This window comes from Poromitra crassiceps (assembly GCF_964638095.1).
Source record: "Poromitra crassiceps genome assembly, chromosome: 18".
Taxonomy (NCBI): Eukaryota; Metazoa; Chordata; class Actinopteri; order Beryciformes; family Melamphaidae; genus Poromitra; species Poromitra crassiceps.
Window position 1 is genome coordinate 9,225,342 of NC_139636.1, and position 17,500 is coordinate 9,242,841.

General features: G+C 44.3%; 1 protein-coding gene across 1 annotated transcript in view; it reads left to right on the plus strand.

Moving 5' to 3' along the window:
• LOC310792913 (cadherin-13-like) overlaps nt 1-17,500 on the plus strand; it is a gene marked incomplete at both ends in the record, with an annotated part of 277,855 nt that overhangs the window by 259,452 nt on the left and 903 nt on the right. The window contains 2 exons of the mRNA XM_083654681.1: nt 7,249-7,391; nt 14,495-14,728. Of these exons, the coding sequence (XP_083510807.1) occupies nt 7,249-7,391; nt 14,495-14,728 (377 nt within the window). The remainder of the gene's footprint in view (nt 1-7,248; nt 7,392-14,494; nt 14,729-17,500) is intronic.

The following is a 17,500-nucleotide window of genomic DNA, read 5'->3' on the forward strand; positions in this document are numbered from 1 at the left end:
ATTCATTAAGTACATTAGACTAAACTAGTGGATTGAAGATCTGCCAGGCTTTCTACTGCTCCTGCCTGGTCATGTATTCATTAAGTACGTTAGACTAAACTAGGGGATTGAAGATCTGCCAGGCTTTCTACTGCCCCTGCCTGGGCATGTATTCATTAAGTACATTAGACTAAACTACTGGATTGAAGATCTGCCAGGCTTTCTACTGCCCCTGCCTGGTCATGTATTAATTAAGTACGTTAGACTAAACTAGTGGATTGAAGATCTGCCAGGCTTTCTACTGCTCCTGCCTGGGCATGTATTCATTAAGTACATTAGACTAAACTAGTGGATTGAAGATCTGCCAGGCTTTCTACTGCTCCTGCCTGGTCATGTATTCATTAAGTAGCTACGTTAGACTAAACTAGTGGATTGAAGATCTGCCAGGCTTTCTACTGCCCCTGCCTGGGCATGTATTCATTAAGTACATTAGACTAAACTAGTGGATTGAAGATCTGCCAGGCTTTCTACTGCCCCTGCCTGGGCATGTATTCATTAAGTACGTTAGACTAAACTAGTGGATTGAAGATCTGCCAGGCTTTCTACTGCCCCTGCCTGGGCATGTATTCATTAAGTACGTTAGACTAAACTAGTGGAGAGAAGATCTGCCAGGCTTTCTACTGCCCCTGCCTGGGCATGTATTCATTAAGTACGTTAGACTAAACTAGTGGAGAGAAGATCTGCCAGGCTTTCTACTGCTCCTGCCTGGGCATGTATTCATTAAGTATGTTAGAACAGCGCCTCTCAACAGTTTTGCTCACAAACTTCCCAAAATGAAGTGATGCCCCGCCCCCTACACAGGCGCTAACACAGGAAGAGGAAAAACAAAACAAAAAAATAAAGGATGATTAGCATCTTGATACTGTTTCACTTGGTCTTTGAGTCGTGCCTTCAGGCAAAATATTATGTTTTTTGCAAGGATGAAAAGTGCAAAAGTAAATGCACGAGTGCTGCGATATTCTTCGTCTTCCGCTCCCCTGTGGTCGGACGCGGCAAGGCAGGGGTCCCGACCCTGAGGTTGAGAACCACTGCTCTCGCCAACCAATTTACGTCTTAAGAGATAGTGAAGCCGCGTGACCCCACCAGTCATCCTGGATTGTTATGGCTGTTCTGTGAAACGTAATGATGCGCGCGCGGAGAGAGAGGCCAGGGCATGAATATCTATCTGCCCTGGATCGCCCACGCAGGCTTGACAGACACAGCATAAACAAACTGCCCTGGATCGCCCACGCAGGCTTGACGGTGCCAGGGGGCACTAGTCCGACACCTCACGAGTCCGAAAAATGGCGCTTTGGACAGACGTCTCATTAGTCCGACAGCTCGAAAATCTCACGAATCCGACAGCTCGTTAGTCCGAAAACATATGTGCTCTGGCAGCAAGATGAATTGTTCTCATTATTCAGTCTGATCAATCAATCTTCCACCGATTGATTGAGACGAACATTCTGCATATTAATGTGTCGGTTTGAGAAATGATGGGAGATTCAGTGGCCCTCATTTACCAATGTTGCGCACGGTGGAGGGTGGACGGTCTACCCCCGCGCAGTGCACGGCTTTTAGTGAGCGCACAGCTGAGCACTCGCCTCGTGTACGCAGTTAATACAGCCAGCGTGCAGCGCTGCTCACCCCACCTCACGTTATCGCCTGAATGCATCAGAAATGAAATGAATGCATGGGGAACTTGGCAGTGAGACACGTGCGTTATGGAGAAGTGGAGAAAAGTGTTGGGCAGAGATCTGGTGTTGTGGATGCAGTGTATGGAGACCTGTGCACGCATTTTGGGCATTCCAATTGCTGCCTCAGCCCCCCATCCACAGCACAAAATGCGTCATGCCCATCACTCCTCGCTTCCCCCCGCCTGCTCTACTCGCCATCGTCCAGAAAAAACTGACCATTTCCCTATGTTTCTATACAGAGATCCCTCATGTCTAGAAAGTAAAAAACCAAATAACCTGCCTGGACTAACCGACAATGGTCCAGACTTCATGTTTAGAAGTAGTCTCGGCTCCCAGACGTTTGGTGAGCTGCGCCACCAAACGTCTGGGAATTTCACTGTCAGAAACTGTCTGTCCGAGCCCGGCGAGAACGGCCGGCAGCAGACACGCCTACATTTATTATTAGAATTTTATTTGGTAGCGGCAATGCCATTTATCATAGTCCTAACACAGAGCATGAAGCTGATATGCTCCAAACAAAATTTATAGCTGTTGTTTATTTTACAATAATATTTCCTACCCGGAAGTGGTCCGCTTGCTACTGTGTGAAGTCATCAGCAGGCTCTGTAACGTAGCCTCGGGAGTCTGGCTTATCGCTGGGGGAAAGACCTCTAGCCGCCGGGGCCGGATGAAACACGTCCTATTAACAGGTTATGTTTGTTTCTAAGTGATTAATATGTTTCTCCGCAAACGCGGCGATGTTTTGCGAGACACCGGTTCTGCATGAGCGTCACTGCCCCCAGAAAGCAGGCCCGCCCACAACACTCATGATTGGTTCTCCGATGCAAGGCTTCCAACAGTGCCACCTAACGTTATGCAAAGATTTAAATAGTAATATTCTCAGTCTTACAGGAGTGAAACGGATTAAGACTGAGGGCTGAGTCTAGTTTAGAAGTGGCTACTGACACACACAAAAACACCCCTTGGAGAAGTGTGGTTGCGCCGCTCCCCAGCGTTCCCACGGCACTACACCTATGCTCATAGACGTCACGTTCTTATTATAGGATAAGTGCACGCAGAACAGATGCCAAATTGACAAATTTTTCAAACACCTTACAAATGCGGATTTCACAAATCATTGTGTTTCTGAATCTTGCCTCAAAAAGCAGATCGTAGCAACTTTTTATACGACTCGAAATGTTCACAGATCTGTTGTTTTCCACCACCAAATTAACACTGAAAGGGGTGCGAATGGCCTCATGTTTTCTTGTGTGTAAAAAAACAAAAACAGAACAATACAGAAAAACTCACCATCGGCTGCTATTATTTCTGTGGCCCTGGTAACCTCTAATGAGACACCTTGACAGGGAGACACATGTGCCAGCCTTCTGCAGGCCACGTCTGGGCTCCTCTGTGTGTCCTCTAAGGGCAGTCCGTTACACACACACACACACACACACACACACACACACACGCACGCACGCACACACACACACACACACACACACACACATATATGCATGCGCACGCACACACACACACACACACACACACACACACACATATATATGCATGCACACACACGCACATGCACACACACACACACACACACACACACACACTGCTCTGATGTCATATAGCAGCTCAGAGTAGGCCCTCAGGGTGTAGCTATGGCAGTCCAGTGGAAAGAGCAATATTCTGCTGTGTTCTCTGTAACATCGGGGTCACAGTGTGAAGCCTCCAACACGCCACTTTCTGCCATTCAAGCAAAAACCCACAAATCACCTTTGCTATCTGGACATTTATTCTACAGCGCAAGCAGAAAGTACTACGGGACACTTTTTGCTTGAAGTTCTGTGTGTGTGTGTGTGTGTGTGTGTGTGTGTGTGTGTGTGTGTGTGTGTGTGTGTGTGTGTGTGTCTGTGTGTGTGTGTGTGTGTGTGTGTGTGTGTGTGTGTGTGTGTGTGTGTGTGTGCGCAGCCAAATTAGCGAGTCTCTGTCTCTTTTGTTGACTGATCTGTTTGGGCCGACTCTGGTTTTGGAGATAAACACGAATATCCAGATATGAATATTCCTAATGTCTTTTTAATTGCTTTCTAATTTGCCCTTTAAAGGGCTCTAATGGACTGTCCCCGTGTTGGTACAGAGAGGAGGACCGCTGGATCTGACTCATTTAGCGGGGGCCATTGAGCCTGCAGTAGAGTCAACAGCAACATTACACTTTATGGATACAGAACTTCTACTGTAGGAGCAACATTATAGCAATATTATATATATATATATATATATATATATATAGAGAGAGAGAGAGAGAGAGATAGATAGATAGATAGATAGATAGATAGATAGATAGATATATATAATATATATATCTACTGTAGGGAGCAACATTATAGCAATATTTTATATATATATATATAGATAGATAGATAGATAGATATAGATAGATAGATAGATAGATAGATAGATAGATAGATAGATAGATAGATAGATAGATAGATATAATATATATATCTACTGTAGGGAGCAACATTATAGCAATATTGCACTTGTGAATGTGCCTGGATTGTATTCTGCTGTGAGCTGTTACAAACCCTCCTGTCTCCAAAAGCTTCCCAGGGTTTGAGAGCTGTTACAAACCCTCCTGTCTCCAAAAGCTTCCCAGGGTTTGAGAGCTGAATGGGCTTTTAGGTGGAAGGAGAATGAACAGTGGAGGAAGGATGCTGTGAATACTGACTGGAGGCTGCATGAGGTCCATTTGCTGCATTTCAGACTTGAATCCCTGGTTAACAGAGCGGGATTTTCACTTCACTCAGAGTGAGAGAAGTATCAGGGCAGAGCATTTTCAAATGTATTCCATATAGCAGATGTTTTGGATTTTTTCATTTTTTTTCATTTTTGCTGTTTAGCTGTTTGTCTACAGCCACAGCTCTATAACACAAACACAATCATATACATACATGACATACGCTACACTGTAGATATACTTGGACATAGACCTAACTATATATATATATAATTGTGCATAATATCAGCAAAATAAAGTGTCCATATGATTTAAATCAACTTTATCTGCAAATACAGTACCAAGTGATTGTTGCACTGAAACGTAAAACAGTACTGGATCAAGGCTGTATAATTGTCTCTAGTAGTCTAATGTGTGTTAAACAGTAGGGATGCACTGATACCAGGTTTTTTGCAGACCCAGTACGAGTACGTACATTTGGGTACTTGCCAATATACCGAGTACTTAATTAGGGGTCGACGACGTATATATATTTATGCCTCCGTCGGCGATAGCCAGGCCGGAGGCATTATGGTTTTGGGTTGTCCGTCCGTACGTACGTCCGATGTTCGTTAACGCGATGTCTGAGGAACGCCTTGACGGAATCGGGATAGGCTAACTAGCTAGAAGAGCAAAGTGCCAAGGCTAAGCTAGTGCCGGTTCCAGTAGCAGGTGCAATGGAAGCGGAGAGACGAAGCAAGACGAAGGCGGCTCCAGCTGAGTTGCTAACTAGCATCTGGCGATAGAAACCATAGTATATAACGTCTATCTGTAGACAGATAAGCTGGCTAGCACCTTGCGCGAGACATGCTTCAGGGCGAGAAGAGATTAAATAATGATGTGTCACTCTCCTGCTGGGGAAAGGGCTAAAAATAAGGAGACTCCTGCAAAAATCGTTGGCAGGTATCCATTTCTTTTATCCTTCAGAGAGACAGTGACGCTCATCTTGCAAAAGGAAATATTTGATCTATGACTGGCTGCTGTCCAGTGAAGAACAACCAACCGTTCCTCAGACACGGCATGAAAACAGGGGTTTCTAACTCACCTGAAGTTCACGCGCCCACTGGCAATAAAGCAGCTGCATGGCAGCACAGCAGAGCTTCCTCCAGGTAAACTCACAGAGCTCCTCTCTTTGTCAGGCCTGCACTCAAAGTGCTGTTGATTGATGTCTTTTCACAAGCTGTGTGTGTGTGTGTGTGTGTGTGTGTGTGTGTGTGTGTGTGTGTGTGTGTGTGTGTGTGTGTGTGTGTGTGTGTGTGTGTGTGTAGGTGTGTGTGTAGGTGTGTGTGTGTGTGTGTGTAGGTGTAGGTGTGTGTGTGCGTGTGTCCAACTTCTTTCCCTTTCATTTATTTGACAGCTGACCTTGTTCATATTTCAACATGTTGTCGGCGTCCGGCAGAAAGTTTGTGTTTCTTTATAAACTAAATTCCTGAGAAGTCTGAGAACCATGTTGATTTTTGCCGCTGCATTTTGACAGTTTCACAAAGTCACATCAATGGTTTGATTTGGCACAAAGCAGGAGATGCTGGCTGCTTGAAAAATGGCAAAGATTATTTTTCTGCAAGATACAGACAGTGTGCAGTAGATACATGTTTAAAGATACAGACAGGCAGTGTGCAGTAGATACATGTTTAAAGATACAGACAGACAGTGTGCAGTAGATACATGTTTAAAGATACAGACAGACAGTGTGCAGTAGATACATGTTTAAAGATACAGACAGACAGTGTGCAGTAGATACATATTTAAAGATACAGACAGACAGTGTGCAGTAGATACATGTTTAAAGATACAGACAGACAGTGTGCAGTAGATACATATTTAAAGATACAGACAGACAGTGTGCAGTAGATACATGTTTAAAGATACAGACAGTTTGCAGTAGATACATGTTTAAAGATACAGACAGACAGTGTGCAGTATAGATACATGTTTAAAGATACAGACAGTGTGCAGTAGATACATGTTTAAAGATACAGACAGTGTGCAGTAGATACATAGTTTAAAGATACAGACAGACAGTGTGCAGTAGATACATGTTTAAAGATACAGACAGACAGTGTGCAGTAGATACATGTTTAAAGATACAGACAGACAGTGTGCAGTAGATACATGTTTAAAGATACAGACAGACAGTGTGCAGTAGATACATGTTTAAAGATACAGACAGACAGTTTGCAGTAGATACATGTTTAAAGATACAGACAGTGTGCAGTAGATACATGTTTAAAGATACAGACAGACAGTGTGCAGTAGATACATGTTTAAAGATACAGACAGACAGTTTGCAGTAGATACATGTTTAAAGATACAGACAGTGTGCAGTAGATACATGTTTAAAGATACAGACAGACAGTGTGCAGTAGATACATGTTTAAAGATACAGACAGACAGTGTGCAGTAGATACATATTTAAAGATACAGACAGACAGTGTGCAGTAGATACATGTTTAAAGATACAGACAGACAGTGTGCAGTAGATACATGTTTAAAGATACAGACAGACAGTGTGCAGTAGATACATATTTAAAGATACAGACAGACAGTGTGCAGTAGATACATATTTAAAGATACAGACAGACAGTGTGCAGTAGATACATGTTTAAAGATACAGACAGTGTGCAGTAGATACATGTTTAAAGATACAGACAGTGTGCAGTAGATACATGTTTAAAGATACAGACAGACAGTGTGCAGTAGATACATGTTTAAAGCTGATTACTGAACACTGTGACTGTGCTGACAGTTTATTTCTGCTTCTTCTCACAGGTACGCTGTCCTGAGAGACCCGGCAGGCTGGCTGAGTGTGAACCCAGTCAGAGGAACTGTCAACACCTCAGCCCCACTGGACCGAGAGTCACCATATGTCCACGACAACAAGTACACTGCTGTCTTCATCGCTACTGATAATGGTGAGTTTGACACACACTATGTAACACGTAATACTGTAGGTAGAGAGAGACATAATAAAGAAATAAACTGCATTTTCAGATCAATAAATCTGTTTTAAATAAGTCTTGTTTTTTCTGCTCGCTATGGGTGACTTGATATAACAGAACAGTGATTCAACCTAAACCGAATTGATGAAAACTTTTACATTTGCTCAGTGTCAGGTAGGTCATTCTACAAGAACAATTTGTTTCCAGCAGCAGCAACAGCATTTTATTTGGAGTCAATAGAAGAAGTGGGTAGTTAACATGAGCAGCGTTAGCCACCATGGCCGAACAGACAAAGAGAAGAACGTCACCTCCACTCAAACTCAAACTGTATCTACAGAAAATCCAAGGAAAGATGACACAGTACTGGACACAGGTAGCCTGATCTTCAGACTGAATCGTCAACTCATGAACTCACTTCCTCTTCTAGTCTGAGATTGCAGTCGCTTCAGAGGATTTCTATCTATGAGGGGGCGGGCTTCGGTCTTCCCTAACCAATCACTAGAGACCAAGGTGTCCACGGCAACCGGCGGCCGACAGCACTGCACAAGTAGTAGTCAGGCATAACAGAAACAGACACAGCAGGCTAGCTCTACTTTGGCTACTAAATTTGGCAGTTGTAAAACAATTATATCAACGAGCAACAGATTGCCCAAACGAATTTTTTACCATTTGATTAAAAACGTGACTTGGACATAACAAACAAGCTATCAATCGATCTATCAACACCCCCAAGCTATCAACAGCTCCCGTAGGCCAGGCTGCGCCGGGACATTTCCTTAGGTGCACTCTTGGAAAGGACTCACCCTGTCTGTTCATTTGTCTGTTTGTTTCACCTGTCTGTTTGTTTCACCTGTCTGTTTGTTTCACCTGTCTGTTTCACCTGTCTGTCTGTTTGTTTCACCTGTCTGTGTGTTTCACCTGGCCACAGTGAAACTGTCGTTATTCCACGGACAACGAGACAGCTTCTAGTGGCACTGTCGGCGTCAGACCATATCGCACTGCTGTGTGGTGAGAGCTGTGCTGAGTGCATCAAGTGTCCTCTCTCTCTCTCTCTCTCCCTCTCTCTCTCTCCCCCCCTCCCCTCTCTCTCTCTCTCCTCCCCTCTCTCCCCCCCCCCCCCTCTCTCTCTCTCGCTCTCTCTCCTCCCCCCTCTCTCTCTCTCCCTCTCTCTCTCCCTCTCTCTCTCTCTCTCTCTCTCCCTCTCTCTGTCTATCTGGTCTCCTGCACTCAGGGTGATTGTGACCATTAGCAGGTCTGTGCGATTCTATTAGCAGGCAGCAGAATAACATCATGGAAATGCGTCGGCTGGAGAAAGATGAGCACTCAGAAGAGGAGTAAGGATGTGGGGAGGAGGAAGAGGAGGAGACTGGAGGGGAGACGAAGAACATGGAGACAACAGGAAGAGATATATACAGAAGAGATATATACAGTACAGAGAGAGAGGGAAGTGGGAGGGAGAGGATTATAAGTAGAGGAAGTGTAAGAATAGTATTTGAGCGAGAGAGAGAGAGAGAGAGAGGAGGAGGCAGGGGAAGACTATTTAAATTGATTATTTTTAGAATCCAGTTTGCTGCACTGTTATGCATCTCACTCTTATAGAGAGCCAAAGTGAACGTCACTTCCTGCCTCTCTCAGCATACCAGCGTCTGAAAAAATATGAATTGGTGTTGAACGGAGATACGTGACTCTTTTTGATCCCGTTCGAATTTCAATGTAGACGATAACTTTGCAAGTGAAGAAAGTCGCAGATCTTCTCTAAACACATTTCTCTAAGAATTCTAATTCAGAATGTTGAAGAACATTCAGAACATTCAGAACGCATCACTCCTGCGTTTGGTACGTCAGAGCGATTGATTCACTTGAGTGCACCTGCACGATGCATATTTCCACATTCCAATATAGCCCCTCAGAGACTCTTTGTCACTTTCAGGGGGATGTTACCAATATTGAGTACATCTCCCTAAGCGATGGTGTGCGTCATGCATGGATAGTGGCGATTACGCCGGAGTGCGTCCTGGCACTCCACCGCTGGCTAACCCCATCCTTTCTGACCCAGGAAGTGCTGTAGGGCACAGTCCAGGAAGGTGATGCTGATGCTGTTAGATCTCCCTCCTAGAGTGCTCGTCACTATCCGGAACCAGAGGGCTCCCCCCACTAGAACCTTATGGTCACAGGTGGAAGCCAAAACTGGTGCCAAAAGGAGGGTTAGTTTTCCTTCAGTACTTAATTGACGAGGGCAGATCCTTTTCTACTTTAAAGGTCTACCTGGTGGCCCTATATCGGCTGGCCATTTGGGTCTTGGAAAATCGTCGGCCAGAATGACCTGGTGCACGCTTTTTTGAAGGGGGCCCGTAGGAACCTCCCTGAATCCAAGACCCTGGTGCCCTCATGAGATTTGGAGTTCTGCAGGGGTTGAACGGATCCCCATTCGAACCATTACAGGAGGCAAGCTTGACTCATCTGCCTTTCAAGACACTAGTGCTGTTGCTGGCTCTGGCCTCAGCTAAGAGTCAGCGACCCACCCCTCGTGCACTCAGTTTGCCCCAGGGGATGGAAAGGTGACTATGACCCCTGACCCGGCCTTTGTGCCTGAGGTTGTGGGTTAGAGAGGACCTGAAATCTCTGCCCCAGCCCGGCGAATGTATCTTGCTCTCGATGCAGGACACACAGGGAAAGCCATAAGAAGCAGCTTAGAGTGGAAATGTACAGCATCCTTCAGCCCGACTTTACTATATGCAGACCACAGTGCGATGCAGACTTATTGCCCTGTGTAACAGTACTGATGGATGGGTTTAAGCAGAGACTTATTGCCCTGTGTAACAGTACTGATATGGGTTTAAGCAGAGACTTATTGCTCTGTGTAACAGTACTGATAAGGGTTTAAGCAGAGACTTATTGCCCTGTGTAACAGTACTGATAAGGGTTTAAGCAGAGACTTATTGCCCTGTGTAACAGTACTGATAAGGGTTTAAGCAGAGACTTTTAAGCAGAATAGACCCAGGTGTCTGTGTCATGAAGAGAAATGGGAGAAGGCAGCAGTGCGTGCGTTAGCTTGTGTATTACCTGTTCTGAGCCGCCCGTAATGCAGTGTAGGTTTTCCCTCTTTTCCTGTGAGACACTGAGAAGTGACGGGGATAAGTGGGGTTATTTACCTGAGGAGAGATTTAACTAGACCCAGACTGTGAGTGTTTACCTGAGGAGGTTTAACTAGACCCAGACTGTGAGTGTTTACCTGAGGAGAGATGTAACTAGACCCAGACTGTGAGTGTTTACCTGAGGAGGTTTAACTAGACCCAGACTGTGAGTGTTTACCTGAGGAGAGATTTAACTAGACCCACACTGTGAGTGTTTACCTGAGGAGAGATTTAACTAGACCCAGACTGTGAGTGTTTACCTGAGGAGAGATTTAACTAGACCCAGACTGTGAGTGTTTACCTGAGGAGAGATTTAACTAGACCCAGACTGTGAGTGTTTACCTGAGGAGAGATTTAACTAGACCCAGACTGTGAGTGTTTACCTGAGGAGAGATGTAACTAGACCCAGACTGTGAGTGTTTACCTGAGGAGAGATTTAACTAGACCCAGACTGTGAGTGTTTACCTGAGGAGAGATTTAACTAGACCCAGACTGTGAGTGTTTACCTGAGGAGAGATTTAACTAGACCCAGACTGTGAGTGTTTACCTGAGGAGATATGTAACTAGACCCAGACTGTGAGTGTTTACCTGAGGAGAGATTTAACTAGACCCAGACTGTGAGTGTTTACCTGAGGAGATGTAACTACACCCAGACTGTGAGTGTTTACCTGTGGAGAGATGTAACTAGACCCAGACTGTGAGTGTTTACCTGAGGAGAGATGTAACTACACCCAGACTGTGAGTGTTTACCTGAGGAGAGATGCAACTAGACCCAGACTGTGAGTGTTTACCTGTGGAGAGATTTAACTAGACCCAGACTGTGAGTGTTTACCTGAGGAGAGATTTAACTAGACCCAGACTGTGAGTGTTTACCTGAGGAGAGATTTAACTAGACCCAGACTGTGAGTGTTTACCTGAGGAGAGATTTAACTACACCCAGACTGTGAGTGTTTACCTGAGGAGAGTTTTAACTACACCCAGACTGTGAGTGTTTACCTGAGGAGAGATGTAACTACACCCAGACTGTGAGTGTTTACCTGAGGAGAGATTTAACTAGACCCAGACTGTGAGTGTTTACCTGAGGAGAGATGTAACTAGACCCAGACTGTGAGTGTTTACCTGAGGAGAGATGTAACTAGACCCAGACTGTGAGTGTTTACCTGAGGAGCAATGTAACTAGACCCAGACTGTGAGTGTTTACCTGAGGAGAGATGTAACTACACCCAGACTGTGAGTGTTTACCTGAGGAGAGATGTAACTACACCCAGACTGTGAGTGGAGTCTTGTGACATGGCCGAGTCTCTCTGGTCTGTTCATCATTTCTTTAAAATCTCTCTCCTTCAAAGCTCCCTCCTCCCTCACCTCCCCCCTTTCTTCTCTCAGCTTCAGCCTGCATCTATCTTCTCTCATGCTCCTCTGTTACCTTGTTGTGTTCCACCTGTGAATTAGTCTCCTTCACTGTTTACTTAGCTGCAGCTTGATGTATTGTGACATTTTCCTCATAGCGGCTCCCGCTCCCTCTCCTCTAGTCCTGTGGATGTTCTGATTTAATTTCCTTCGTCATCCGCTTTTATGTGGCTGACGGAAAATAATCAGAGTAGCCTAATAAAAATCCTGAATATTTTTAGCCAAGGGCATCATCCACCGCCGCCGTTTGTTTGTTTGTACACAAGCTGTCCTGTCATTTAATGGTTATTCTAATGAGAAAAAGACATGTAGCGATAAGAATAGTCTGCTTCAGCCCTGTCCTAAAAGTGGAAACCGGTCAAGGCTTCTTTCCAGAGTCTCCGCTCTGTCAATCTCATACAGCTTCTGCTGCAGCCTACGCTCAGTCAATTCAAATATCTGAATGTTCACTGCTTGTAGAAAATATAGATGCAAAGATCCATCAATTGTCCATCTCTCCTTTAGAAAGCAGCCGTGGGCTCAATAGTTTAGTGACAAAGTGGTGTGAAACAGGGGCCAGCAGACAAGCTCCATTGGCCCTCGAGGCAGGCCGATGATGTCATAAGTGTGATGCAATAAAGATAAGGAGCGAGAGAGGAGCGGCAGCCAGAGAGTGATTAGGTGCAGCGGGGGTGTTGGGTTAGGAAGCTGGAGGAAGACAAACCACTTCATTTAGAGCCAAGCAGAGACCTGCCTCTCCCACTACAAATGATTCACATTAGCATCTTTTTCGCTAATGAAAGCCAGCCTCAGCCTCGCTGTGTGGATCTCTTGTCTGTGTGATCATAGATTATTTGTTCAGGTGATTTGAGGTCAAGTCGATGCCAGTGATGTCATTTGTGCATGTGTGCATGAACATCACATCACTGGCATCAACTTGAACTCAATGCAACGCTCAGTAACTGTCAAACTAAATGAATGACTGCAAAACTGTTAAGAGGTTTTGGATATGTATGAGATCATGTGCAAAATAGATCAACATTGTTTTTCGCTCATTTTGCCTCATTCGTTTTTGTTGTTGTTTGCCCTAAAAGGTTTGCGGTGCTTTCACCTAATCGACATTTCTCGCTCGGTGGGTGCAGCTTTCTCTAATGACAAAAAAAACCTGACAGGTCTTTTAATTCCAGAACCACTTGACATTTATTGCACATCTATCTTGACTTGTTTTGTTTTTGTTCAGCTCTTTGCCCTAAAACGTCGTTACCTCGAAAAGGTGGAGGAGACCATTTTTCCAATTACAGATCTTGTCTTTAGGTGTTAATTGCCGGCTGACCTGTGGAGCTGTTTTGAATGCGGATTTGGATTTTGTAATAACCTGTAATCGCGGTGAAACAGAGAGCGGTAATATCCAGCATCCTTCAATAAGGTGTAATCTCATACAAACACGGCACCCCATTCTGAAAAACATGAGCCGCCATGAGTCATGTTGTGGTGAATTGACACGTGGTTTTTATTTAGTTCGGGTTAAATTAGGTCAACTGAGCGACAAGAGCAGGGTGGATCTTATGAAGTTTATTGCCGTTTATTACACGGCCTTGTTAAATGCTGGATGTTTTTTTGTTTTAATTTAACATTTTAACATTTAATGCTTGATTCTGATTGGTTAATCACGGCATTCAGTGGTCTGTTATTTCTGTATAACAGACCGCTGCTAGGAATATCAGACCGGGGTCAGCCCTTCAGGCTGTTATTTTCCAATAATGACCAGCTCGCTGTTCATTATCCCTTACTCATTACCTCTGTCTGTCTGTCTGTCTGTCTGTCTGTCTGCCTGTCTGTCTGTCTGTCTGTCTGTCTGTCTGTCTGTCTGTCTGCCTGTCTGTCTGTCTGTCTGTCTGTGTGTCTGTCTGTCTGTCTGTCTGTCTGTCTGTCTGTCAGCAGGATATCTCAAAAAGTGTAGAACTTCTTTGCACGATACTTGGCAGAAAGGTTGGTCACGGGTCAACTTACAAGTGATTAACTTTCCACACCCACTGGCCAAAAGAGGGCGTGTTCGATCACAAAAAAAGCTCTTAACTTCCACACGGATTCACATAACACCACGATAACACCACGAATCCTTGTAGAAAGGTTGGTCATGGGCCAAGGATGAACTGATTCACTTTCCACATCCACTTAGAAAAAGGGGGCGTGGCAACGGCCGTGGCCAATCGTAAGAAGGTGCTGGACTTCCACACGGATTCACAACGTAACACCACGAAACTTTGTAGAAAGTTTGGTCATGGGCCAACTTAGAAGTAATGAAGTTTCCCACGCCCAAACAGATTCCGATTCTGCTTTGGTCTTGGGATTTAAGTGGAAAGCATTTTGAATGTAGAATGCTAAAAGCTGAAAAGATAACTCACTTTAGATCATGAATATTTTAGCCACATTGCATTCTTGCTCTTTTCACATCTGCCCATCAGGTCATATTACTGTTCCCATGATCCACACAGTAACGAGCAGCTCATCATGCTTTAGTTAATTTGTCTGCTTCTTTGTGTTGGATGTTTCCAGGCCGCCCTGCAGCCACAGGTACCGGCACACTGATCATCAACCTGGAGGACTACAACGACAACGCCCCCTATGTGTTCCCGTCGGTAGCGCGGGTGTGCGAGGACGCCCATGACATGAACGTGGCCATAGTCGGGGGGCGGGACCGGGACATCCACCCCAACGCCGGACCCTTTAAGATAGAGCTGGGTAAACAGTCTGGACTGGAAAACACATGGAAGGTCACCAGGGTCAACTGTGAGTACCTAACACAGGCATGTCCAAAGTCCGGCCCGCGGGCCAGTTGCGGCCCGTGGACCGATTTTAAGTAGCCCATTGCATGTCTCTGAAAATATACTATATGTGGCCCTCCACACATCGGTTAATCAAGCAAGTTCACTTTGCCTTTTCTCCGTTCACCTAACGATGACAGCAGCAGTATCATACAGTTTGTAGACAAGCACCAAGTAATTTTCTCCACCCACAGTAGCCTCAATAGACCAGAATGCAACGCAGCCACAAGATAGTTGCGTTATCTGTTTTTTTTTGCTCCACCTACACGGACTGAATGCAGTTCAAACACATTCTCTGAGGGTTGTCAAAAGGCATTCTGGGAAATGCTGGAAATCGCTAACTAAAGTGGAAATAGACGAGGCAGCGCGAGGCACAAGATAACTCTTGGAACAAACTGAACACATCATAAATTCCTTCTATCTTTCAGCGTTGAGAAGACAGTGTGGATTTTTCCTTTAGCAGTACCGATATGGACAAGGAGCAAAATGATAAGAGAGGTTACTAACACAGACCCGGTTCATCTTCAATCTTAATCTGATCACTCCAAAAGGGTTATGCAAATCTGTTCTAATTAAATAAAAACCTGGAAATCACCAAAACTGGAGTTCACAAGTTTCTGATGCGACAGTGGTGACAGACAATGTGCACATGATGTGAATGGGCTCCAGTGCTTTCTCTTGTGTCTCTCAAGATGATGCAACATAATGCAACACAATGCAACAACGCATCTCACACAACGCACACACGCTGATGATTTGAGTTGCTCTGCAGTTGTCAGTTATGGGCTGGCGTTACTCGAGGTCTGTATTTAATATGTATATTTATTTAGTTCTACCTAACTTAACACAATATGGTGCAGTGCTCATGCACGATAAATTGATGTACAGTACAGGATCATTGATATAGACGTCATGATTGCTCCCCAAAAGTGAAGCCAAAACATCTTGTTGGCCCTCTTGTGGCTGGTCCCAGTATAGGTCATAGGTCAGTATAGGACGGGTTACGCATCATTGGACATTCTGGACACGGAAGTGAACAGATTTTGCTCGAAGGCAGCTTTGAGGATGGCTATTATTGTTTATTTTTCTTTTTAGCAAGACTAGAGGCAGAATGCATGGACGGTCTCTCTTTAATCTTTTCTCTTATAAATGCATAATCTACATTTGTTCTTCAGGCTGTATTCAATAATATTATCATCGATTGTTTTCCCCACCTCCAAATTATCAATGCCATTAAATAGGAAAATAATAATAATAATGAAAATTGACGGTCAATTAATAGATTATGGCGATTGGATCATCCTCATTGACGAGTCAATCAACTTCAAATGTCATATTGATCATCTGTTAACAAAACTGTCTAAATATGTTGGTCTATTTTTCAAACTCCGTCATTTTCTTCCTTTATCTACTCTCCTGATCTTGTACAAAACCCTGTTTGAGCCACACATTAATTACTGTAACATCATATGGTGTAACACATTCCCCAGCTATCTGAAGAAACTTGAAAGCTTACAAAAGAAAATAATACGTGCCGTATCCTGGTCGGATTTCAACGCACCCACATGTTCCCTCTTCCATAGCTATAATCTTTTGAGGCTTGCTGAGTTTAATATTCACCAAAACGCAATCATAATGTACCAAGTTGTCCATAACCTAAATCCAAGACTCTCCAAGCTCATCCCAGTCAACCGCCCCGCTCATTCCTTTAACACCAGAAATACACATCTTATTTATGGTAAGAAAAGACGACTGAAATGCACCAGTTTAAGTATAACCAATAGAGGGCCGAGGATCTGGAATGGGCTTGATGAGAGCTTGAAAACAACTCCATCCATCTCTGTTTTCAAGAAAAAAATGAAAGAACAACTGCTTAACCTGTATGTATAGTAATATAGTATATTATAATACATAGTATATATAATGTATATGATATATAGTATGGTATATGGTATTGATATGTATTATAAGTATACTTATACTTATCCATTGATCTGGGATTGTTTTGTTTGTTTTGTTTGTTACCTGTCCTGCTGTGTAATTGTTGTTTTGTTATACTGTACGCAGTAACTTGTATTTAAGTTGTGCTCTAAGTCATTGCTCAGGCTCCTGCCATAAGCTTTAAGTAGCTTCTTTGGAGACCTGGCACTCCACACATTTGTATCTTGATGTTTATCTACATGTCAATTGTTTGTGTGTGTGGGGGGCGAAATAAATCTGAATCTGAATCTGAATCATCTATCGCCAATCTCTAATTACCACGATTAGACGATATGAGGATAGGGACGATTCCCCATCCCTGATGCGCACGTCCACGGAGAATCACATGAGAGCCTTAACGAGCGTTAATGCTCCCTGGGGCGGAGTTTCTGCAGGCAGTCAAAACGTGGATTACTCGATGCAGAAAACATATACACAAGGTAAGCACTGTCCATCTGCTTTATATTACTGAGATTATAATCATACAAAGAGGGTTGAAAATCGTCAAATCCATCCTTTAACTTGTTATTTGACAATATAACGTCATGATTGACAGCTGTGACAGCCACTCTCAAAACCCCCGTCAGGCAGCGGCACCAGCACGGCTGAGGGGGCTCAGCTCAGCCCGACTCTACTTCACAGACTCGGGTCCCAAGTGACATAGTCTCTCTCCCCAGACTCTCTCGCACTCGCTGCTGCTTTGAATGACTGGATTCCAAACCCACCAATCACTGAGCACGATTCCATCATCCGTTCG